At 49.6% G+C, this 23,633-nt stretch overlaps 1 protein-coding gene across 3 annotated transcripts in view; it reads left to right on the forward strand.

Annotated features, from left to right (window-relative positions):
• The window catches only part of GPSM1 (G protein signaling modulator 1), a 110,135-nt gene that overhangs the window by 45,366 nt on the left and 41,136 nt on the right, over window positions 1-23,633 (forward strand). For 2 of the 3 annotated variants that reach the window (XM_027650253.1, XM_027650252.1), the window contains exons 2-8: window positions 17,804-18,025; window positions 18,512-18,647; window positions 18,946-19,088; window positions 20,261-20,384; window positions 21,149-21,264; window positions 21,472-21,627; window positions 23,331-23,439. In XM_027650253.1, coding sequence (XP_027506054.1) covers window positions 17,805-18,025; window positions 18,512-18,647; window positions 18,946-19,088; window positions 20,261-20,384; window positions 21,149-21,264; window positions 21,472-21,627; window positions 23,331-23,439 — 1,005 coding nt within the window. In that variant the 5' untranslated portion in view covers window position 17,804. Of the gene's footprint in view, window positions 1-14,502; window positions 14,666-17,803; window positions 18,026-18,511; window positions 18,648-18,945; window positions 19,089-20,260; window positions 20,385-21,148; window positions 21,265-21,471; window positions 21,628-23,330; window positions 23,440-23,633 lie in introns of those variants that run through there. The other variant, XM_027650251.1, reaches the window with a different exon arrangement.

Raw genomic sequence — 23,633 nt, forward strand, 5'->3', positions numbered from 1 at the left:
AGGAAGGGGATTTTTTTTTTATGGACTGGGACTAAGAGAATGACTTGGTTTGTTAAATGAAGATCATCAGGGTGGATGATGCTGTTCTGCTTGAAGAGCAGTTTTACCTCCAAATTGCTGCTCAGGTGCTCCTGGTGCCGTGTCCCATCCCTCTGTTCCAGTCCTGCTCTGATCAGCCAGCCCAGCTTCCAGAGTTCAAAGCCACTTCCCTGTTATAAAACCCCCTGCCAACCAAAGCCATGAAACCCAAATTCCTCCTGATCTGGGCACTCAGGCTGCACATCCCAACCACAGAGTGAGGCTGTGGAATTCTGGGCCTGGGCTCTTATTGTCAATGGGAAAGCTTTCCATTGACTGAGCTGCTCCCTCCCTTAAAGATACTTTTAATTAAATGTTATTTGGCAGATCTGACTTTCTAACTGGCTTAGATTTAACTGGTATAAATGGGATTATTTTTTTTTCTGATGAAGGAAAAGTAGGAATAATTTTGTTGGAAGGCTACTTAACATTAGAGTCACGTCTGTCTGGTGTTTGATGTAATAAGCTAATAGTGTATAAAAAAAAACAGGCCAAAAAACCCTCCACAGCCAGAAAGTCACAAGTTCTTGGTGAGGAGAAGGGGAAAGGGCCAAGGCTGCCTCTAGTTTGGAGCTCTCTAAACAATGCCCAGCATTGTTATGCAACTATCTAGGGAAGGAAGTGAAAAATTATCATTACAGTGCAGTTTCAAGGGCAGTATTAAATGAGCAATTTGCAGCACAACCCTGTACTTAAGTGACTTAACTGGCTTCTCCCAGGATAAAATTAACAGGGCTGGTAAGGGCAATAGCCATGACCTCTGTTCCCACCAGGAGGGGAGCAAATACAGGCTCTTTTTGGAACTGAATCTGAGGCTTTGGACTGAGAGCCTTCAAAGTGAGCAGCCAAATCAAGCCAATGTAATGGCCTGATCCTGTAAGTGCCTGACTCATCCCTGTCCCACTGAAACCTGGGAAAGGGGGAGCATCTTATTGATCCTTAATTCACTGGAAGGAATAAAAGGACCCTCTGCAAGGCCCCAGGAACTGGAGCAGCAACAGAAACTTTGAATGAATGACTTGGCAGGCAGTGCTACTGTCTGATCACTACCTGATCACAGGGTAGGAGCAAATAGCTTAAAAATAATCTGCTATTCCAAGTTTTCTTTCAGCAAGAGGATTTTGCCCAAGGATGCCAGCACTGGAACCACAGGACTTTCCTTTCCAGCTCTGAGATTAGGCAGGGTATATCTAAAGAACCTTCACCTTCTGTGTAAATCAGTAGCTCTGTGCAGCTCCTACATCTGGAGGGATTTTTTTGGAAGAGGAGTATTGGATTGGCTTGGTTCCCTTCATGCTTTTCTGTTATCCTTTGCATTTACACCCTCTGGAGCAGCCAGAGTGGCTCTTCCCTGGGAGTTTGGGGCTAATGCAGGGGAAAGACTTAAAAAATGGCTTGAAATGGGGAAAACACCTGTGTTACACTAATAGCATAACTCAGGGTAGAAGCCATTTCACGTGGAGCCCTGGCTCCACCTGGGAGCAGATGTTTTGTCTTGGAAGCTGCTTTTAAAAATGCATGGATGGGGCTGGGAGCCGTCAGCTGTGGTTGCAGTTTGCTCTCTGAGCCGTGGAAGATGAGGCTGTGCTGTGCTCCTGGGAGGCAGCTCTGAACACACATGGTGTGACAGAGCTCCTCTCCTGCCCTGGGGATCCAGCTCCGTTCCCCTCCCACGCTCTGGCTGCCAGGGAGCAGAGCTGGCTCGTGTGAAAGTCGGCCCCTGTCTGGATGCTGGGCAGAGCTCACTGTGGAAGTGGGACCAGCTGCTGATCCATGATGGGACCCCGGGACAATTCCTCGATTTGCAGCCTCTCTGGTGCTTGCCTGCCCCGGGGAGCCTGGGAGGAATGACTTCTGCTGCTCAGGGAGACCAGCTCTGCCATGGGCAACACAAATAATTAATAGTTGTGCTGAGCTCCCAAGGGGAAGCTCCATCCCACAGCTGGGACAAGCAAGAGATCTGTGTGTGTGTGTGTGTGGTGCTGATTAACAAGGCTTCACAGCCATGTGTGTTTACAGGTGGAATGGAGGGTTTGCTGTCCCAAGTGGCTTCCTAGTTCTGTGTTTCCAGGACTTTCCTGACACTCCTGTGAGTTTTGCAGAGTGCTGGGCTGGATTTGCTCCCAGCAGGTGCCACTTTTTTGTGTTTAAGGAAAGACTGGAAGTGGCACTCAGTGCCATGGTCTAGTTGACAAGGTGGTGTTAGGTCATAGGTTGGACTTGGTTATTTCAGAGGTCTCTTCCAACCTAGCTGATTTTGTGATTTCTGAGTGTTCACCTGGACAGCAGGAAGAGACTCAGTTGCTGGTACCTCCCTGGGCATTTTGGTGCAAATTCTGTGACTTTCTGTGCTCTGGAGCAGCTTGAGCCCAAATTAACTGTGGGGCAAGTTTCTCCTGTGATCCAGGATGCAGGATTGAGATGGCTCTTTGTGCATTCCATCTGTGGAATATCCATTCATGCCTGAGGAGACCTGGAAAGTGCTGATTAATATTCATCTCTCTGGGCTGTTTGTTAATTCCTGTTATTCCTGGTTTGTATTGCTGTACTGAGTGGATCCTGGCAGGATTACATCCGTTCCAGGGGTTCAGAGTGCTTGGTAAACATCAGTATTTTATTGCAGCCTTTCTGGGAAATATTGTTCCTGCTTTCAAGGGTGTGAAATTGTAGAGTCTTTGGGGTGAAAGAGAATAGAGGTGGCAAAGCTGGGAGCTGAGTGTCCTGGCTCCCACTCCATCCCTTCAGCACTTCCTTACCCACGTCACTGTGAGGGAAATTGTGATTTTGGAGACCTTGGCTCCATCCTCTCCTGAGCTGTGCTGGGCAGTGCAGCCCTGGTGTCACATAAAATCACAACAGCTCTGCTGTTCTCCTTAACATGGGATGGAGGTAAAAAAAATTGTTTTTGAAGGGAGTTCCCAGCTGGTGAATGAAACACCAGGCTCTGCCCATTTTACAAGGTGTGCCTTGCAAGTGTGGTGGGAACACTGCAAACCACAGGGAAAGGAGCAGCCTGGGTGGCCCTGGGGTCTGGTCACTGGGAAGAGCCCAACTCCAGGTACTGGCTTGAGGAAAGCACAACAGCCCTGAGTTTTTAAAGTGCTCAGGCACCTGTGACTCTACAACTTATCTGTCTCTCAGGCTTTGGGAAGAGAGCAGGTAATTTAAAAAGGGAGAGAGGGACACGGAGAAAATCCTGCAAGTTAAATTGCATAAGTGAGTGGAGTTCCTGGGTGCTCTGCCTTCGGGGTATGGTGAAAGATGAAGGGGAAAAAAGCCACACATCTGTTACAGTCAGGCAGGAAGCATTTGGGATGGGCAGGAGCTGCCAGTGCTTTGAGGAGGATCTTATCATCACTGGACTCCAGCAGTGCTCTTATAGTTACAACATCACAGCTGGTGCAGCCTCAGGAACAGCCCCTTTTTTAGCAACTGTCTGCAGAGATTTGTGTGGAAAAAATGCACTGGGGATTTCATTTTGCTGCAAAACACAGAGGCCCATCAGATTCAGCTTGTTCATCAGCCAAGCTTTCTGCAGCAGGAAGGCAGGGATACAAACCACCAGCAAATGAATTCAACAGATGAAAATATTGAGCATCGTAAGCCACGTGTGTTTCTCTTCCCCCTTGTGACAAATAAGCCCTTCTGATTTCAGCAAGGAGCAGCTTGGGAAGCCCATGTGCCAACATCTTCTGGGGAGTGAGTGTGGACTTACATCCATAAAACCAGCTGAGTGTCCTGGAATTGTGATACTCCACGTGCACCCCAAGGCATTTCCTGGCCTCTGAGTTCAGCCGAGTGTCTGAGCTCCTGCCTGGCTCTAAATAATAAAACATATGAGTTTACTGGGATGTGCCCAGAATTTCAAGGCCACAGCCCTTGGCCAGCTCTTGTATGAATTGCTTCCATCAGGGCAGTAATCCAGGAAAGTACAAGCATGAACTGGTTCGTTGATGGAAGTCTGTGGTTTCGTGCTTTCCTGGGTAAAACCCTGGGAGAAGGGAAGGCTGCTATTTTATCTCTATTCATCCCTTTGATGTGCAGACTGAGTGTGCCAGCAGGAACCACAGGCTCTGAGGAGATTGGGGTCCATGGGGAGCTTCGTCAACATGGTCAGCTGTCTAAGGGGTTAATAATGAAGTGGCTGAAAATACCCACTTTTTCCTCTGCTACCCTGGAAGAAAAGGAAAACTCACTCTGCAAGATGTATGTTTTCTTCACCAAAACCACCCTTTGGCATCGGTGTTTTTGGCAGAAAGGTGTCATCAGTCGTGCCAGCGAGCGACGGTTTTGCAGAGACCTGTGAGAGATCTTGCACAAGGATGAGGAGTGAGCAGAGAACTGGTGTGTGTCCTGCCCTTGGCTCCTCCCCACACTGAACAAAATGATTCTTCTGTGGTGGAAGTCTCTTTCTGAAGGACCCTGGGTGAGGTTCTCACCAGACTTGGGTTCCCTTCAGGTCTGACTCCAGCTTGGGGAAGCTCCAAGCCCATGTGCAGAGGGCAGAGCTCACCTGCCCAGCCCAGGGCAGCTGTGTGAGCAGCAGCCTTGGGAAGGGAAGGCAGGAGATGCTTTGCAGACCTGGCTCCCAACAGAACTGAGTCATTTGTCGAGGCTGACGGCTCTGGGAGCTGGTTGCCTGAGGCAAGTGTGGCACCCAGACAGGAGACTGTGAGAATACAGCTATCTATACACACAGAGGAGAGAAAAGTAACAGCTCAGAATGTGTGACTGGAATTAAAGCGGAAAAAAAAAGAATTCCCAATTAAAACCATGTGTGTTGGAGGATCTAAGTGCTCCTGAAAGGTTCGTGGAGGATGTTTGTGCAGCACAAATGCAGCCACTCCATAATGCCCTGGATTAAAACAGGCAGGCTCCTCCAGCACACGAAATCCGTGGGGAAGCTGTGTTGTTCCTGCATAGCAGCAGCTTTCCCAGCCCATCACCCCTATGGAGTAAGGTAAGAGCTGTCTTGTCAGCTGTCTCCTCCTCCCTGTTGCTGCTCCCCAAGCACGTTTCTCTGTGCAGCCTGGTGCTGGACCATGTCTTTCTTTCCCTGCTGGATGGTGGTGATGTCTCTCTGCAGGAGCAGAGATTTTTTTTCTGAAGACTTGCATTATTCAGCTGTCAGGAGAAATGAACTCCCTGGATTTGGGCAGATCTGTGACCCTGGTGCTGTATCCTCCCTTCTCTCACCAGTGAGAGGCAGGAGGGGAGCAGTGAGTTCTTCCAGTGTTCCAGAGCAGCAGCCTGTGGTCTGTATAAAGCCACAGCAATACCCGTGAGGTTGCAAGAAGGAGCTACCCTAAGCCTAAAACAGGTCTGTGGAAAGGAGCCTTCTTGCTGTATTTGGAAAGACTCTTCAAGAAACACGGTGTTTATACCAATTAATTCCTCCTATGGAAGAACAGGACCAGAGCCCATTTTAGATGCAAGGGCACACCATGCTTTGCTCTACATGGCAAACTCATATCACAATATGTGCTGACTGGCTGTTTACACACTGACTGAACTGCACTAATGCCACAGTGTTGGAGCAAAACCTGCTGTGGGACGTGGGGAGGAGCAGGACTTGCCTCCCTGCACTGGATTTGTACAGGCGTGCCAAGCGTTTCCAGGGTAGGTGTTACCCATGGAGCTATACTGGGACAGAAGTGCTAAAAATCTGGGAAAATGTGATGGAGGACTCAGCCACACAATCCTCTGGAAGCAGTGGAACCAGCTTGTCAGGTGCTGGAGCTCCAGGGTTCCCTGCAGGGGCAGCAGACACCCAGCACAGCCGGTGCGAGACGGTGGGTCTGCTCTGCTTGGATGAGCCGAGTGTAATTCTCCCCTGGCATGTGAACTGCTTGGCTTTCTGGGAATCCTGCCACGCTTGCAGATTGATGGGATGCATAGATTTTTCCATAATGCCATGGAGAACCCAAAAACCCTTCTGGTGCTGCTCTGCTGAGTCTGGTTTTGCACAGATGAGCTGCAGAAACAGTTCATAGAGATGCTGGCAAGGGCTGCAGTGGACACCTGGCTGATATCTGAGCTCCTGGGGAGCCTCTTTCCTGGTTTTTCAGACAGATGTGGAATATTATCTTTACAAAATCCAGAGGGATGCCCTTTGGCCTCATAGCAGCCAGGGGGAAGGGCAGTGTCCTGTGTGAGCTCTCACACAGTTGGCCAAGGCAGCCTTTTAAATGCACGAGTGGCTCTGGGCTGATGTCTGATTTTTGGCACCCCTGGAATTTTCAGGAAGAACACAACAATGCTTTTAACAACCCTCAGAGCAGGAGACAGCTGCAGAAAAACAATGTAAAATTGGTGCAATCTGCTCTGCTGCAGCTTTGCCAACAACGCTCTGTCCCAGTGCCTGGCGTCGCTTCAGCCCGGCCACGAGCTCTGCCCACGTGCCCTGTGCAACCCAGGAGAGGCACCTCTGAATTCCTTTGGTTTGGGCATGGAGGGCTGTAATGACCAAGGAGAGGAACTGTCACAGGCTCTGGCTTGATGTCACCCTCCTCACAGGCTTCTCCAAATGGTTGTTTGAAAAAGAAGCTGCTGGTTGTTCGGATTCACTGGACTTGTTTGGTTCCTGCTATTTGCTTTCCAGTGACTTCTGTAGGAAGATGAGGGTTGTCTGGTTCTGTCACTAAGGTCACATCCAAACCCCTCTCAGGTGTGAGTGCTGGTGCTGCAGAGCATCCTCAGCAGCCTCTTGGTGAGCTGTGACTGCTCAGCATCTCCCTGGCTCAAAGCCTGGATGGCCCAGGATCAGGGTGTGAGTTTTCTGATGGATCCCAAAGGCCCTCCTTTCTTGGACTGAAACACTTGGCTTGGGGCAGACGGAAGCAGATGAGACAGGAAGGGAACAGAACCAAATTGGCTGTAGGTCGCTGTGGAGTCAGTGGAAAAAACCCTGGTGTGAACTTTGTCATCGTTTCCTTTCGTGCTGCATCACGATGACGATCCCTTTGCTGTCCCCTGAGTGTGATCAGTGCTTTGCAGGGGTCTGTGGGCAGGAAAGAGGCAGCATGTGGGGAGTGTGTGCAGCCTCCAACTGCTGCAGGAGGTTTGGGATGAGGCTGGGCATGGGCAAGGAGCTGGGACAGGCAGAGGTGGCTTCCTTTGTCCAGCAGGGCTTCACTGTAACACAGTCCCTGGTGTTGCTGGGACTTGGCAGCACCTTTTCAATGTGCAGTTGTTTCCCTGCTGCAAGTCCATGCTCGAGGCAGGAGCAACTGGCAGGCTGAGAGAGGAAGGAGAAGCAGGGGCTGCAGCTGGAGGGGTTTCCAGGCAGCTTGAACTGAGAATAGACCTGGGCCTGTGGCCTCAGTGTTTCTGGGAAAACAAGACTTGCTTTCACTTGGCTTCAGAGAAGGAGTCTGGGTGTGCAGGAAAGGAAACCTCATCCAGCCCCTCAGCCTGTGCATAGAATAACTGGAATGATTGTGCTGGTGACACTTGTGGAGCTGAGCTTGACCCTGCTGGCAGCTGGGGGGTGGCAGGACCCTGGGGCAGGAACTGGGCGAGGCTGTGATGCTCTGCAGTCCAGGCTGGCTCACAGCTCTAGTCCCTGCACATGTGTCTGATCTGAGCTGTCACTGCCATGTTGTAGCTTCACTGCGGTCCATGAGGACTCATCCCTGATGGAGAGGACAGGAGGGGCCAGGCAGCCCCCTCTCCCACCCCAGGAGATCATCCAGGCTGCTCTCATGGGAACTGGCTGCTGAGTCCCCACTGCATGTCTGAGGGGGACAGTTTTAGAGAAGAGATGTTTGCACATCTCTTATCTCATTTACAGTGCTTCTGAATTGGGAAAGAGAATCCCTCTCACCAGATCCTGTCCATTTTCAGCAGTAAGTTGGGCATGAATGAGCCCCTGTATATTGGTGGGCAGTAGAAGCTGAATAGCATAAATCAAATGGGTAGCAAATAAATTGGCTGTTTTCACTGTAGAGTTTTGATGAGCCAACTACTTGCTTTTCTAATGTATATGGCAACTGTAACCCACTGTATCCCACAGCAGGAACACTACACTGGTTTAAATCACAGCATATATTTTAGTGAGAGGATGTGTTGACCTAATTGCCAGAGTAACTTTATAATGAAAAGCCATTCAGCCTGCAGGCCCTCCCTTGCTCTCTGCTTTCTGGAAGTAACTGAAAGACATAGCCCTTCACTGCTGGTGAAATCATCCCCAGAGCGTTGTTTCGTGGCAATATGATGGATTCATCTCGTTAAAGGTGTTGTACGAGAAAGCAAAACGCTCCTGGAAAAACTCAGGAACCTTCCCTCGGTGTGCCGAGTCCATCTCAGGTCTCTGTGGTGAAGCAGGAGTGCCTAAAATCCCCTCCTGTTGCAGGTGCTGCCTTGCCTGGAGCTCTGCAGGGCTCTGTGGTCTGCAGGTATGAACAAACTGCTGACACACAGCTGAGCATCCTCCCTTGTGCCTCCTGGGAACCAAAGAGCATCCTCAGGCAGGAGCATCGTGACTCCACTAGTGTTTGGCAGGCTGGTGCTGCTGGCCCCTGTGTTTATTCATCTTTTCCTCAGGTGGCAGGTGGTGGTTGGGTTCATACCCTGCTGATAAGCCATGCAAAGGAATTGTATTCCAAGCTCTTCAGAAGGTTTCCTTCTCACTCTCCTTGAAAGCAAGTTCTCCTCACTCAGTTCCCCTTCAGAGTAATCTCGATCAGTTCATATGCTTGGTGGATTTATAATAATTTTTTTTTCATTTGGGAGTCAGAACATGTTTTAATGAATTAATTTTCAAATCAGTATCTCCTTAATCATCATTTCCTTAGACCCTGGGAAGTATTTGCATTTTATAATTTAAGTGCTTTGAAACTGGGTATCAAATGAAACTGTTAACCAGGATGAGATGAAATCCACATTTGCACCTTAATCTCGTCTGAGCATTTTCAAGTGCTGGAAGTTAATTACATCCATCATGGCCCTTTGATATTTGAGTAATTTTGGAGCACAAAGACTTAAATTTGTGCTCATTGCCTTTTAGAGATTTCACTCCTCAGATGACACAGAAAAATTTCATTGTGCTCTCTGTTCTTCCTGTGGGTCCAGCTGTATTTGTGGGAAGGATTTGGTACATGGAATCAGGATAATTCTTCCCTGCGTATAACTTATTGAGAGCCCAGTCCTTCCATGTGTAGACCAGGTTTCCAGAGGCCATCTTCAGCTCCTGGAGCTGGGTGCATCTTCAGGGATTGTTTGGCATCATCCTGAGCTGGTGGCATGAACTGTGTGAGCATCCTTGCCTGGGTGGAAGATGCTGCACCTCATTCCTGGTGGATCAGCTCCACGTGGCACTTGTGAGGGAGGACCTGGAAGAGGTGCTGGGAGCCAGGGCTCCTGGGTTCCTTTCCATTCCCTACAGCTGACTCACAGCAAGGCGTAATTTGCCTTTAGCTGCCTTTTTACAAAATCAGGTAATTGCTGCCCTCACACTCTGCAAAATATTTTAGGGGTCCTTAGGTTGAAAAGTTGCTGCACCTACCAACTCATCATCATGAGCTGCTTCACAAAATGCTCCTAAACCAGCAAATAACTCCCATCTGCCTTCTGTTCTCCACATCCCTGTGGATCAAAGCCACAGAGGTTGTGTAAGCAGGGGAATGCTGGATGACTTTTGCTTTCAAGCAGGCAGTGGGGAGTTTGGATTTGAATTTCTGACAATGACGCAGCTTGTTGGAGCCATTATGCATTGAAATGGGGTCTTATTCAGTGCTGCTAATAAGAGGGTAAATGCAGCTAAATACAGCTGTCTTCCTCACTGTCATTTGGTATTTATTAGCAAATATGCAGTGGAATTGAATCCCTTGTAAGTACTCTGCAGCTAATGGTAGATAGCAATTAGCTGAAATGACTACTGTGAGCACTGATGCTGCCTCAGTGAGGAGAAGAGGAAATCTGGAGCCAGCACACACACCCAGCAGCTTCCAGAACTCCCTGTAGTTCTACCCCCTGGATTCTCTGTTTCACGCCCTGAGCAAAAGACTGCAGTGAAAATCACTCTGTGTGGGTAATCCCTGGAGCTCCAGCTTGAGCAAACATCTCCCCAGCAGCAATAACTGTGTGTGGATATTATTATTTTCAGCTCAGGGGTCACTGAAAGGACTCACTGCACTGCTCCTACCAGTGAAAGTGTGTGGAGTGGAACCCTCCTCCCCTCCAGATGTGCTGGGGACACAGAGCTGCACAGATGTGAAGCTGGCCCAGACACTTGGACCCAGCTCAGAGGCAGGGGAGGAGAGGGTGCAGCATTCATGGCTTCATCTTTGACTTCTTCCTCTCCAAACAAAACAAGAGGTTTGTTTCCTTCCCCTCACTAATAAGGTGACATGTAGGTGAGAGTGTCCCAGAGGTTCTGCCCTCTGACTGGAGGGGAACCAGCTCCTGTTTCAGACTTGCAAAAGTAGTTTGTGTCAGGCTGATTTCGTGTATATCTTGATTTGTCTGTCCCCTTCCCTGCCAGCCTGTGTTTGATAAATGCCTTGCAAGGAAACTGCTTGTCAGGAGGGGATTAGTGCTGGGGATGTGACGTGGGAGGGAAGGCAGGGGCAGAGCTGTAGGGAGAGCTGGCACAGGGCAAGCTGGACACAGTGCACCAGAACTGGTCTGGGGAGGGAGATAATTAATTGAGCATTTTCATTAGTCCCCTCCCAGGCTGCTACTGGGTGTGTTGATGATCTGGAGCAGTACAGGGGAGGATGAGTATGGAGAATGATTGATATGAGTGGTGTCGTGGCAGTGGGGTGATATTTAATGGGAGGAAGTTGAAAGTGTGTGTATTTAGGGGCGAGTAATGAAATTTTCTTCTCAGAGATGGAAGCTCCTCATTTGGGAGCAAGAGGGAGAGAGAGCCAGGTGTGGATGTGCTGGTGACAGAATGATGTGAGTCCCCAGGCTGGGGTGAGGAAAGTGTCACTTGATGAGCAGTGAGGACCCTGCCTGGGGCAGAGTAAGCAGAGAGATACTGCCCTAAACACTGCTGTGAGAGTGCCCCAGGCAGAGAAGAGCAGCTCAGTCTGGCTTGCAGTGCTGGCCCGAGGCTAAATAGGATATAAACTCACCATGAATAAATTTGAGCTGTGCTTCTGGACCAGCTTTCCTTGCGTAGGTGAGCCCAGGAAAACATTTGGACCCTTTGTCAGCAGGATGGGCTTTGGCCCAGGGGAAGCTGAGCTGGTTCCTGTGGGGTGTGAACTCCCTGAGGGGAAACATCCCTGGGGGGTTTGAACAGCCCTGCCCTGGCTGTGTTACCTGGTGGTTCAGAATCATCAGCTGCCTCTCAGGTACAGGAGCTGTGTGAGGGCTAGAAAAGGAAATTGCTAAAGGGGAATAATTCCCAGCTTGATTAACTGGCAGCAGGTCCTTGAAGCAAGTAATTATTTAAATGCATATTTAGTTAGTTAAACCAGTGAATATGCATTTCCACTGAGCACCTGGTAAACATGATTCCTTTTTGGTTGGGAGAAAAAGTGTTTAATTGCCCCTGTCATCAGTGCTCTGAAATGACATTTATTTTTGAATAAAACTGAATCAGATTTATCAGTGAGCAAGATGCTAAAATTGCAAGTAAGATGCTAAAATCTGTTGCTTCACTGATTCATATCAATAGATACACTAAGAGGGATTTTTTACTACTGTTGATGGTTTTGATGTGGTTTTTTTTTCCCCTGTCTTACCTTCTGTCTGAAAGCTTGGGCTTTATTCCTGACTTTAGAACTACAGCAGCTGTGATTGGGAATGAGTTTTGCAGTCGCCCCCACTAATATGAATCAAATATCTTATAAATATCTTTCCTTTTCCCCTTTTTTTTTTAAGGCAGTTTCACCTTGCAGGCAAGAAGAGGTTCTCTTGCCCTGTAATACTTGCAGTATTTAAGGCAGCAGACAACTGTCTCCGGGCTCTGTCTTGTGATATGATAATTTTCTGTGGAACTTGATGGATTCATTGTCAGCAGTGACAGCAAGGCAGCCCTGAGTGTGTGAAAGAGAGGGTTGGGGTAAGACAAGTTGAATTGCTGGGCACTTTGTGTTCTCTTCTTTTTCCACCTGCCTGGAGTGGAGCAGGGCTGAGGTGGGAGCCTGAGGTTGGTGCACATCCCGTGATCCTGCAGAACAGCTCTTGGCTAAATGCAGCCTGCACAGTTGTTTTCCAGCCTAACAGGCTGTGATGTTGTCCATGCAGTGTTATTTTCTTGGAATTATTTGGCAAGGGAGAGCAGGGTGTTTGTTGGGAGGTCTGACTGTGGCTCCACGCTGTTGAACTCACCTTTTCAGTAGTGTTCCTCCTCTGGGGACCTATATCATCACACAGATCCTAATTAGAGTGTTTTGACAGCAGTCATGGTGATGATTGTTAATGGCACTGGTAACACCTCCTGCTGTTCCCTTTGTTTCTCCCTTGGCAGTGTCCTTGGCATCCCCAGTGCTCCCGAGGCCCTGCCTCCCTTCTCCAAATTATTGAGTGGCTTGTGATGTGTGAGAGTCTTTGCATTTTGCTTGTGAACCTTTTGTGAAGGCACATTTCAGCTCTTTAATTCTTCCAGCGAGCTTGCCAGCAGCCAAAAGGCAATCTGTGCTCCAGCTCATCATTAGCTGCTGTCTGACAGTGACGAACGACCCTGGGAAATCTTCTCGTTCAAGGCGGGAGCTGTTCTTCCCATCCTCAGCGTTTTCTGCCTTCAAACAGTTATCCTTTCAAAAGGAAGTTGAGGAGGAGGGAGGGAGCCCCTGCCTTGTGTTGGATTGGGAAGAGATTTCCTCCTCCCCGTCACCTCATGGTGGGAGGTCACCCCTTTCTGCCTCCTGAGTGTCAGAAGCAACATCCATTCCCGATTTGGAGAGTCTCAGCTGCTGCATTGGTGGGGACCAAGTTCATCTGCCAATGTTGTGCCACTCACTCATCCCCCTGGCAGAATTCCAATGTTTGTGGCCAAACATTGGGTTTATATTTAGCCTTTTACTGCCTTTTTATTTTTTTAAATAATGTTCTTTTTGTTGTTGTTTCTTAAACACATACATTGCCCTTTTTGAGGGACCTTTTGCAGAAGGACCTCAAAATGCTCCAGGAACCTTCCTCATTATTGTTTAATGCAGGGGGTGTAACCCAAGGTGTGGAGGACCTGCAGGACTTAGTGCTCCAGCTGGGACTTGTTGCTGTACATACCAGCTCTGTTCTGATTTCTAGATTACAACTGGTGCCTCCAAAACTTTGTTCTTCTTTGGGCAGACTTGACATAGTCTGTCACCTTCCTGCAGTCAGCAGACAACGTTTTAAGGGTTGGAGTCTTGTTTTGGTCTGGGACTGGATCTGGGAAGGTTGTTGGACCTTCCTGGCTGTTTGTGGTGAGCCTGGAGTCTGGGAGGATCTAACTGGATGATTTTTATGGTCTCTTCCAACCCAAAATGATTCTGTGGTTACTTGGAAATCCTGTCTGGAGGAACACTCAAATCTGAGTGGCTTTCAGTGGTGTGGGGCAAGGCTTATGAGCAGGGGCCACTTCAAGTGACCTTCCCCCCCCTCCCCTGTTCAGACCCACGATCAGGGACGTGCCGTGCTGGGGGTGAAAAGGTTGAGTGTGGTGGGAGAATTGTGTTAAGGAGATCCAGTGTCTCAGGTGTGGATGAGCAGCTTGTGTTCTGCAATGTTTCTTCTGAACTGCACCAGGTGGCCAAGCCCAGCTCCTCCAGCCTGTCCCAGTGATGTGCTGACTCAGGATAACTGGGATCTTCTTTCCTGGTATTAAGACCTGAGCAGCAGGTGCTTGCTGAGGTGATATACAGGCCCAGTGTCGCCTGTGTGTCAGCAGAGGAGAAACTTCCTCCCCAAGGGCTGGAAGGCAGCAGGTTGTGCCATAGGGATGGTTTGGAGCCCACTTAAATGGGCTCTGTGGAATCCACCTTCTCCTGCTTTTCCCCAGTCTGAGAACTGCTTGGATCATTCCTGGAACTCTCAAAGCTTCCTGGGTGGCAGATGGATGAGGCCACTTTGGGGGCTGACAGATTAGTAAGTGCTGTGCCCAAAGGTGACCTTCTTTAGGAGGAGCCCTGAGCTCCTCACCTGACAAGGAGAGGTTTGTAGCAGCAGGAGCCCTTGTGCTCCTGTAGCAGAGACACCAGCAGGAATAGCTGATGGAACACAAAGGAAAAGTGCTTTGGGAAGAGACCAATCCAGAAAGGAGGGAACTGCTTGCCTTTGATCATCTTGAAGCCTCTTCTAGGGACCTTTTTCTTGGGCAGTGCTGAAAATACGTGAATGAACCAAGGTACTCTTGTTCCTGGAATTCAGCTGTGAACTCACCTGTCTGCTACAACAGTGGATGAAGGATGTTGTATTTCTAAGAGGAAAGAAGACATTACCTTCTGATGAAGCAAAAACTGGAGACCAATTGAAAACTGGAGAGCAGTTCATGTTGTATAGATGTGAAGATGCCATCAGCATCTTCCAAAGCCTGGATCCTTCCTGCCTGCAGAATTGTTCCAAGTAGACCTCAGCCCCACTGCTTCCCTCTGCCAGTGGGTTTGGAGCTCTGGGTTTATGCTCAGAAAATGCACAGCCTGCAGAAGAAGAGGTAAGAGAGGGCTTGGACCCTCTGCAGTGTGTCCTCATTGACTGTTTTCCCTTTGCTGGCCTGTCAGGGTAGTTCAGGTTCAGCCTTTCAGTCATTTTTTTATGGACAGTTGAGCTATGGCCTCTGGAAGCTTTTTTAAGCGGAGCTTTAGAGTGCTTGAGTTTGTTCATTGAACTTTAGTTGATTCCTCTGCCCTGGGCGTTGTTTCCGAGTGCTTTTAAGCCTGAAGTGATTGAACTGCTTGCAGAGGTGCTTCCCAGAGTAGCTCTGGCTGTGTGGGAAGGGCAGGTGGGTTTTACAAGTGGGCTGTGTTTCTATTAATAATTGCCATCCTTGCCTGTTGTCCCTTTACAAGGCAGCAAAGGCTTGGCAGAGTGTGATGCAGGGGAAAAAAGCTTCCTGTCCCTTCCCCTTGTTTGCTCAGGTCCCAATCCGAGCGGTGATGTTAATTAGATAAGTCAGATACTCTGCAGAGCAGCCTGTTCAAGGACAAACAGATTTTAATTAAGGGCTGTGTGCACTGGAAGGTCGTGGCACTGCCTTGTGCCTGAGCAGTTACTATGGGAACAGCAGGAAAGCACCCAGAGAGTGTGAGTGTGTGTGAGTGTATCAGAGTGTGGGTTCCAGGGCACAAAATTCACTTTGGGGTATGGCAGATACAGCCCAAGCGAGATGCCACCCTCGGAGTTTGTAATTGGGTTTTGTCGCTGTGGGAATGGGAACCTTCACTTCAAGCTGTTAAAATCACACCAGAAGTTTGATCCAAGCTATCCAGCAATGCCACGAATCAGGGAAATTGGTCCCCGGCTCAGTTTTTAGGCTGTTTACTGTTGGTGAACTCAGTTTCTCAAAGAGAACCTGGATATGGGGAAGAGTTTTGATTGTGTTGAAATTTGAGCTGGAATCAGTTTGAAATTTGCTTCTGCTGTCTTCTAACTGGAATCCAACATTAATTCCTGTGATAGCAGCTTGTTCCTGCATTTCAGGTCCTCTCAAGATTCATCTCCTCTAAAGCTGCCTGAAGTTAATCCTACTGATTTGAGTACAAGGTGTCTCTTGTCTTTCTTCAGTCCCAAGTCTTCTTGCAGCTGTTTGGGATGTATCAGCAGAGATTTGTCAATAACTGATGATGGCAATAAATAACTCCAGTGATCTGAAAGCCATGGATGTGCCTTGGGACTGATGGAAGTTTGCTGTGATCCCCAAGCTCATTCTTACTAATTTTTCCTGTGGTCTAGCAAGAGGATCAGTAGAGAGAAGTTAAACGTTTTTAGTATTAACAGTCTTAATATTTTTATTTCCTTTATCAAAGTTGAGGCAGGGGCTGATGCTGCACTGGCACCACAAGCAGCTTTCTTGTGTAAATAAAATAACCACTCAAATGTGGGCCTTGCAGTGAGCTTGGAATCAAATATTTGTGTGGGAGTTTGAGGTGGGAGCTCACAGGAGCTGTGTCACAATTCCCTTCTCCCTCGTTACTCGGTGGTTCTGGGGGCAAATGAAGAGCGAGGCAGAAGAGGTCACAGGTGTGTTGGGAGAGGCTGAAACCAGCTCTTGTGCTAATTTTTCTTGTTTGGACAGTCCTTGTGGGCTGTCCTGCTCTGGAGGAGGCTGTGGGGCTGCCAAGCCTTGGGTTTTTGGAACCATGTGGAGCCGACTCAGCAGGGAGATTGCCAAGCAAATGGGGTTGGATTTCAGACAGTTTAGGCTCAGGGAGGAACTGGCTTTGTTTCCTGGCAGCTGAGAAAGCACCATTCTGCCTGTTTGTAGGAAAAATACGTTGGATTTGGTATTTCCTATGTACATCTCCCTGTGCCCCTTGTGGGAAGGGGAGGCAAGTGCTGGGTGTGGATTTGGGCAGAAGATGTGGGAGGGCAGACCTGGGGCAGGAGGAATTCTGCCCTGGAATTGGTGTATGTGGTGGCAGGTTGTGCTTGACCTCCACACCTCAGCCTTGGGGTACAAGTTGCAGGGCTGAGCCTTGGCTCGTGGGTGGCTTTGGGGAAGCATCTCCCAGAGCTCAGCAGGAAACTGCCCCAGGAGGTGCCAGCTGGGCAAGTTGTTCTCTTGGTCTGGGTACCATGGACTTCCTCCAAGTGCTCTTTGCCTGAGAACAGAACAGAAACCACCTTGGGCATTTGTTATCTTTTGTCAGACTGTTGCTGTTCTGCCCCTGGACAAGGGAGCCGTGTTTTTTGTCAGCAGATGTCCACCTCTGACCCAGTGGTTTTGACTTTTAAAAATACATTGAGCAGAAATGAAAAAGCCCAAAAGAGCAAAGAGAAGTGTCTGAATAGAGGAACAGGAACATGCTGTGTCCATCCTCCTCAGGAAGGGGCTGATTTTGCAGCAGGCAAGACATTTCCAGTGTAAGGTTGGGAGTCCCTTTGGAGAACTTTGGATGTGCTGGTCTAACAGGGACAGCTGTAATTCAGAGAGGGTTTGGTGGAGCCCTCAAAGGAGCACGTTTCCTTTCTCTTGGAGCAGTATCACTGCTCACAAAGTGCTCCCCTCTGACAGCATGGTGTGTGCCATTGCCAAAGGTGTCAGAAATCCATGGGAGGAAAGCTGGCCTGAAGGCTAATGTGTGGAAAAAGCGACAGCAGGAGAGTTAATGAAAAGCAGACACCGAGCGCTGGGAGCTGCTCAGCCAAGAAATTCTGCACAGTCCAGGGTTTTCTCTGCCATCCAATAAAAATGTGCTCCAGTTTGGCTCTCCTCTCTGTTACCCCTGGGAAGGTGGTGAATACCTGGGTATGTGGCTTCTGTGCCCTGCACCACCTGGAAGGAAAATAGATGCCGTGTTACTCTTGTGATGATTCCACGTCTTGGAGCCAAGAGCCCTGAGTTTCTAATCCAGATTCCTGCTGGGAACCAGGGAACTCCCTTTGGCCTCTTGCAGGTGTGGTCTGTGAATCACAGAATGGTTTGGTTGAAAAGGACCTTAAAGACTGTCTCGTTCCAACCCCCTGCCATGGGCAGGGGCACCTTCCCCGAGAAGGTGGAATCTGGATGCTCCCGTGTCTTATGCCCAGGAGGAAATTAGTGTACAATGAAGCAAACTTTGTAACCATCACAGGGCAGTGTGGGAGCACTGCAGTTGAACTCCTCTAGGAATGATGTCCTTGCTTTTTGCAGGATGGAGGCATCCTGCCTGGAACTGGCCCTGGAAGGAGAGCGCTTGTGCAAGGCTGGGGACTTCAAAGCTGGGGCAGCCTTCTTCGAAGCAGCAGTGCAGGTGGGGACTGAGGACCTGAAGACTCTCAGTGCCATCTACAGCCAGCTGGGCAATGCCTATTTCTACCTAAAGGAGTATTCCAAGGCCCTGGAGTACCATAAGCATGACCTGACCCTGGCCAGGTAAGTGAGTGAGCCCTGCCTTCATCCTCCTCAGACACAACCTTGAGCAAGGGCAACTTCTGTGGGGTCTGAACTCAGCAACCTGAGGGGATCTGCCCAGAAATACACCCCCCAAAGTAGCCCTGAGGGTGATTGTGCTGTGGAGAACTCAGGGGGCAATGAGAATGGGTCAGCTCCCTTCAGAGCAGGGAGGTGGAGGAAGGGATGTGAGGAGAGTGCTTGGAGCAAGAGCAGGGCAGTGTCCAGTTCTCCTGTCCCCAGGTAAGCACACCTGAAATCATTAGAGCAGCTCACCTGAGGCAGCAAAACAGGGAACAAGGATCTGTCTTCAGAACTTGGGACCTGTATGAAGTCTCCAGTCAGGGTGTGTGCTGGGAGCTCCTGGATGTGGTGCAGGTACCACACAGCACTTGCTGCAGCTTGAACTCTGCTTCCAGCAGCTGGTGAATAAAAGTCTGTGAGCTCTTTAACACCCTCACCTTGTAGGACCATTGGGGACCGCATTGGAGAGGCCAAGGCAAGTGGCAACCTTGGGAATACCCTGAAAATACTCGGGCAGTTTGATGAAGCTGTGGTTTGTTGCCAGAGACACTTGGACATTTCTCAGGAGCAGGGAGACAAGGTAATTGGTTCGTGGCATCCAAGAGGAAATATTTCCAGGCTTTAAAAGTAATCTGTCTGCTGGTCAGTAAATGTGATCTGGTGGAGGTGGGCTTTGGAAGGAGGTGGAGGGTAAAGCTCTCCCTTCTGGCTGCCAGCACTGCTCTCGTGGTGCTGGCAGTAACAGCTGCCAGGAGGGTGAAGATGGGGAGAGGAAAATGTGGGCTCCTGCCTTTGACCATCCCTGCCCAGCAGTGGAAAGGTCTGTACTGGGATGTGAAGTGTCATATCTTGCTGTTCTCTGTTCTTCCTCCTTTTAGGTAGGTGAAGCCAGAGCACTCTATAATATAGGAAATGTTTACCATGCCAAGGGAAAGCACTTATCATGGAACATGGCCCAGGACCCAGGCTCCCTCCCTCAGGAAGTCAAGGAGACACTGCAGAAAGCTTCAGAATATTATGAGTAAGTATCCAAGCTTGGCCAGGCCTTTCTCCTGCAGGGAACAGGGCCCCTGAATGAGAATTTGCATGTTGAAATGAATTAGAAATATTCCCCTGAGATGCCAAGTTATGATGGCAAATTAATCTCAAGGAAGTTGAGGAAAGGACTACAAGCCTTCTATAAAATTGGAGCTAAAATTCATCCTGGCATTGCCTTGGCAAAACTCACTGTGGTTTGAATTATGATCATGCACTGAAGTTCAATAGTCTGTGTTGGGAAGCTGAACTGTTGGCTCCTGTAGCCCCTGCTGCTCTCTGCTGGCCTCCAGGAGGATGGATCCCTGTGTGTCTTCATCACTGGGGCCACTCTCTGTCACCCAAGGGAAGAGTCCCTTTGAAGTCCTGCTTGTCCTTCTCAAGGATCTGTACTTTATCTTGCTTGCAACATCCTTCCTTTTCCTAAATAGTTTCAAAGATCCCTGTGATGTCCCACGCGGGAAGGTTGTCACCAGTCTTTTGGGTTTATGTTTTTCTCCTTGTACTTCAGAGCTTTGCTTTTATAAGGCAGGTTTTTTAAGTAGGCTTTTTAAAAGAAGAGAGAGGAGCTTACATCCGTCTCCTCATATCTGAGGATGTGATAGTGCCTATAAATAGCTCACCATTCTTTTTCCAAGCAGTGGTGCATGTAGCATAGCCAGTGGGTAAATCTGTGCCAGCTGTGAGTGCTCTACTCTTCTCTGTGTGCTGTATGTGTAAAAGGGGAAAAACAAGGTAAAGAAGTGCTGGGAGGATGCCAAAGAAGAGCTCTGCCATGGGACTGTGGATCCTGCCCCTCTCCCCAGGTGTCTCCCTGTCCTGCTCCAGGTGATCTCCTTCCTCCTGTGCCCCTGGTTCTACCCTGTGCAGTGAAGGGGCCATTTCTGGTTGAATGTGTGAGCACTGAGGTGCTTCCTGCACCAGCCACCAATTGCCTGAGGAGAGGGAGCAGCAGGGACTTGCACCCCTGCCTTGGCACAAGCTCCCAGAGCTGCCCTGGCACAGGTCACCAGACTCTCCTGCACCCAGCATAGGTGGTTGGGAGGGAATTACCTTCTCCAGGCTGGCTCTCCTTTCTTTCTGTGCAAGTTTCCTCGCTGTGTCCCCTGCAGAGCAGTGGCTGTGTCTCACTGCACCTTCTGCTCTGGTGTCTTTCAGGAGGAACCTGTCCCTGGTGAAGGAGCTGGGGGACAGAGCTGCTCAGGGCCGTGCTTACGGCAACCTTGGCAACACCCAGTACTTACTTGGCAACTTCAGTGAAGCCATAGCCTTCCACAAGGAGGTAGGAGACCTTGGCCTGCCTTCCTGGGCTCAGGGGCTGTGGGAGCAGCTTTACTTCTCACCACATCCCACCAAGCACAGGGAGATGTTTCCCCCCAGCAGTTTTTCTCCCTCCTGTGTGAACCCTGTTGTAGTAACTCACACTGAGCAAATCTTACTCCAGTCCCCATCAGCACCTAATGAGCAGCTTGAGGGAAGGGTGCTGTTGGCTTGGAAACCAAAGGAGGTATCCAAGGGCAAATTGCAGCTGGGTCTAGAAAGGTTTTTTTTCTGCTCTTAATTTGTCTCAGTCTAGATTTTAATAAATGCAAGCCATGAATTTAATTAAGCTGCTGAAAGAGCTGTTGATCAAGAATAAATGCTGCTTGTAGAACATAATAACTTTCTGTAAAGCTTTACAGGGGGGTGAGGTGACACAGTCCCTGCCCCAATTCAAATGCAGTTTAACTTCTGTTTCAGTGAGTATCAGTTTCCTGGCAGTGGAACGTGCTCAGCCCCCTGGAAACTCAGCCCTGTCGCAACTCCTCTGAGTTTTTAAGTTCTGGGGGACAGCATGGGGATGGAACTTTTCCAAAGGCCCTTCCTGATGCTGAATTGCAAAAAAGAGGGAGAGGTTTCCTGCTGCACCCAACCCTGACAGGCAGGTGCAACACGGCCTGGCTGGGTGGGAGCTTTGCAAACCAAGACGTTGGTGTCCCAGAGGAGCTGGTGAGGGACAGAAAGCTGTCAGTGCCCCCTGTGCCCACTGCCCTGTCTCTGCTGCAGCGCCTGGCCATTGCCAAGGAGTTTGGGGACAAGGCAGCCGAGCGCAGAGCCTACAGCAACCTGGGCAACGCTCACATCTTCCTCGGCAGGTTCGACATCTCCGCAGAGTACTACAAGTAAGTACCGGGGAAATCTTGACCTGTTCCTCTTCCCATGGGAATCTTGACCTGTTGCAGTGAATTCCTAAGCTCAGGGGGGCTGTGACAAGGAATCTGGAGGCCAGTGGCATGTGTGGTGCTCAGCAGTGCAGTGTGTGCCAAAGGGGGGACTTCTCTGTCACCTTGCAGTGACCAGGTCTCTTCATTCCTACCTCTGCCCTGCAGGAAAACACTCCAGCTCTCCAGACAACTCAAAGACCAAGCAGTAGAAGCCCAGGCTTGCTACAGCCTTGGAAACACGTGCACGCTGCTTCAGGACTATGAAAGAGCAATCGAGTACCACCTAAAGCACCTGGTGATAGCACAGGAGCTGGGAGACAGGTAAGAAGTGCCTCAGGGAAGGGGGTCTCTGCTGGGTGCAGAGCACTGACCCTTCCCTGACCTATTGTTCTCTGTTGCTGGGGTTAAACAGTGATGTGTGTTCTTGAAAGTCATTAGAAATCTTTCAAAACCCAAGCCTTGGTCCAGTCATCTGTCAGAATCGTGACATGATTGACACCTTTATCACATCATTCAGCCATGGAGGTTGTGCCCTTAATGCTGTGTCTGTGTGGGCTGAAATCTGTAACAAGAGGAACTTCATGAGAATGCATTGTGTTCAGTGCTTTGCCACGTGGCTACTGCTGTGTTGTTACCCCAGAATGGCCCCTCTAAAGCTCCCTCAAGTTCACAAATACTGTGTCTTCCTTAGAAACTGTGTGCTTAAATACGTGCCACTTGGTCCTGTTGCTCTGGGTTAATGCTGGAAACTTCCACGTAGAAACAAATGCTGTTCCACAGAGGATGTGGAGATGATGTATTTTGTTTCTCGTCCTCTTCCCTCCTTATTTGGAGGCTTGGCCTCTTAGTTTTTTAAAAAAAAAAATTACTATATTCTTTTACGAGGGGTTGGTTCCTTTTTGCTGGATACTCTGTGATCCTGAGCCTTCTTGCAGCTGAAGTAACTTTCAGCGTTATGCTGAATTCTCTTGGAAGCTGGGTGTCCTCCACTAGATGGAGCAGGGACATCAGGATGGGAGAGCTGTGCCACCACCCGGGCAGTATCTGCTCAGAGAAGGTACAATCCCACCCGAGGGTGAATCATGCTGTGTGGGGGTGCAGGCCTGTGGGCTCCTGCGTTTCTGGGAACACACCCTATGAGCAGAAGGTATTGAACAGGGTGACAAGAAAAACGTTGAAATGCTGATCAACCCGCCCAAACCTCTGAAAAGGGAGTTGCAGTCATGCTGAACCTCCCCCCGCGCCCCCAGGTGCTTTTTTTATCTCTTCTCCCCCCACATCTGCTCGGTTGCAGAGCTCAGCAGGCTCTGGGGAGCAGGAGGCTCTGCCTGCTCCTGCAAACAGCTGCTGGACCTCCAGGGACACCAGGGTGTCCCCAGGCTTGGGGGTCAGGGCTGCACAGGGCAGGTTTCACACCCACCTGCTTTCCTGGGCTTCTGGAAACAAGAAGCAGTGCCCTGGAGACCTTGTGGAAACCAGTCAATGTTCACTTGGCTTTGGGGCAGTTCCAGTTGTGCCCCCTGGGCGATGCAGGGCTGGGACTCAGCTGAGGCTGTTGCCTGCCTGCAGCGTTCTCTCCTTGCCATCTTCTCACTAGTTCAGCTCTGGGCTCTTGTTGAACCAAAGGGCTGGATGTTGTGTTCCCTCTTGATGCGTTGTGTGTCTCTGGAGAGGAGCCCTTGTTGTGTGAGGTGGAAGCTGGGCAGGAGCTCTGGCTTCCCCTCTTGGGCTGGTGCTCACCAGTGAAGCCAAACCATCCTGGGCCCTTGCTACACTGCTTAGTTTTGTGTCACTGTGGGCACAGACCTGTTTCTGAGGCTGCTGTTCATCCCCAGCTCTTGCTGACCTCAGGAAGAGGAGTTTAAAATGTACAACACACTTCATCTTCTTTTGTAGAACCGTTGTGTAGATGAAAGCATAGCAAGAAGCCTGGCTGTCAGCGCTCTCAGGAAGGCCCTGAAAGGGCTGCTGAGCTGCTGGGCTTTGCCCAGAGTTTCTGTGGTTGACAGTTTCCTGTTCTGCAGGGTGGGAGAAGGAAGAGCCTGCTGGAGTCTGGGAAATGCCTACGTCTCGCTGGGGAGCCATGAACAGGCTTTGCACTTTGCAAGGAAACATCTTGAAATCTCCCAAGAGGTAAGGGATGCTGGCTTAGATCAGAGGGAACCAGTCCCCTGTGGTGAGAGGAAGGTTATTTTATGCCACTAAGTTCTATTAATGTAGTTCTTCTCCTACTGTGACTGCTCTGGAAAGTCCTTCTCTACGTGCTGTTTCAGTGGTGTCCTTAGGAACTGCAGAGCTTGGCAGGAAAACATTCTTTTGATGGGAGG

The sequence above is a fragment of the Corapipo altera genome, unplaced genomic scaffold (assembly GCF_003945725.1).
Source record: "Corapipo altera isolate COAL_440 unplaced genomic scaffold, ASM394572v1 268, whole genome shotgun sequence".
NCBI lineage: Eukaryota > Metazoa > Chordata > Aves > Passeriformes > Pipridae > Corapipo > Corapipo altera.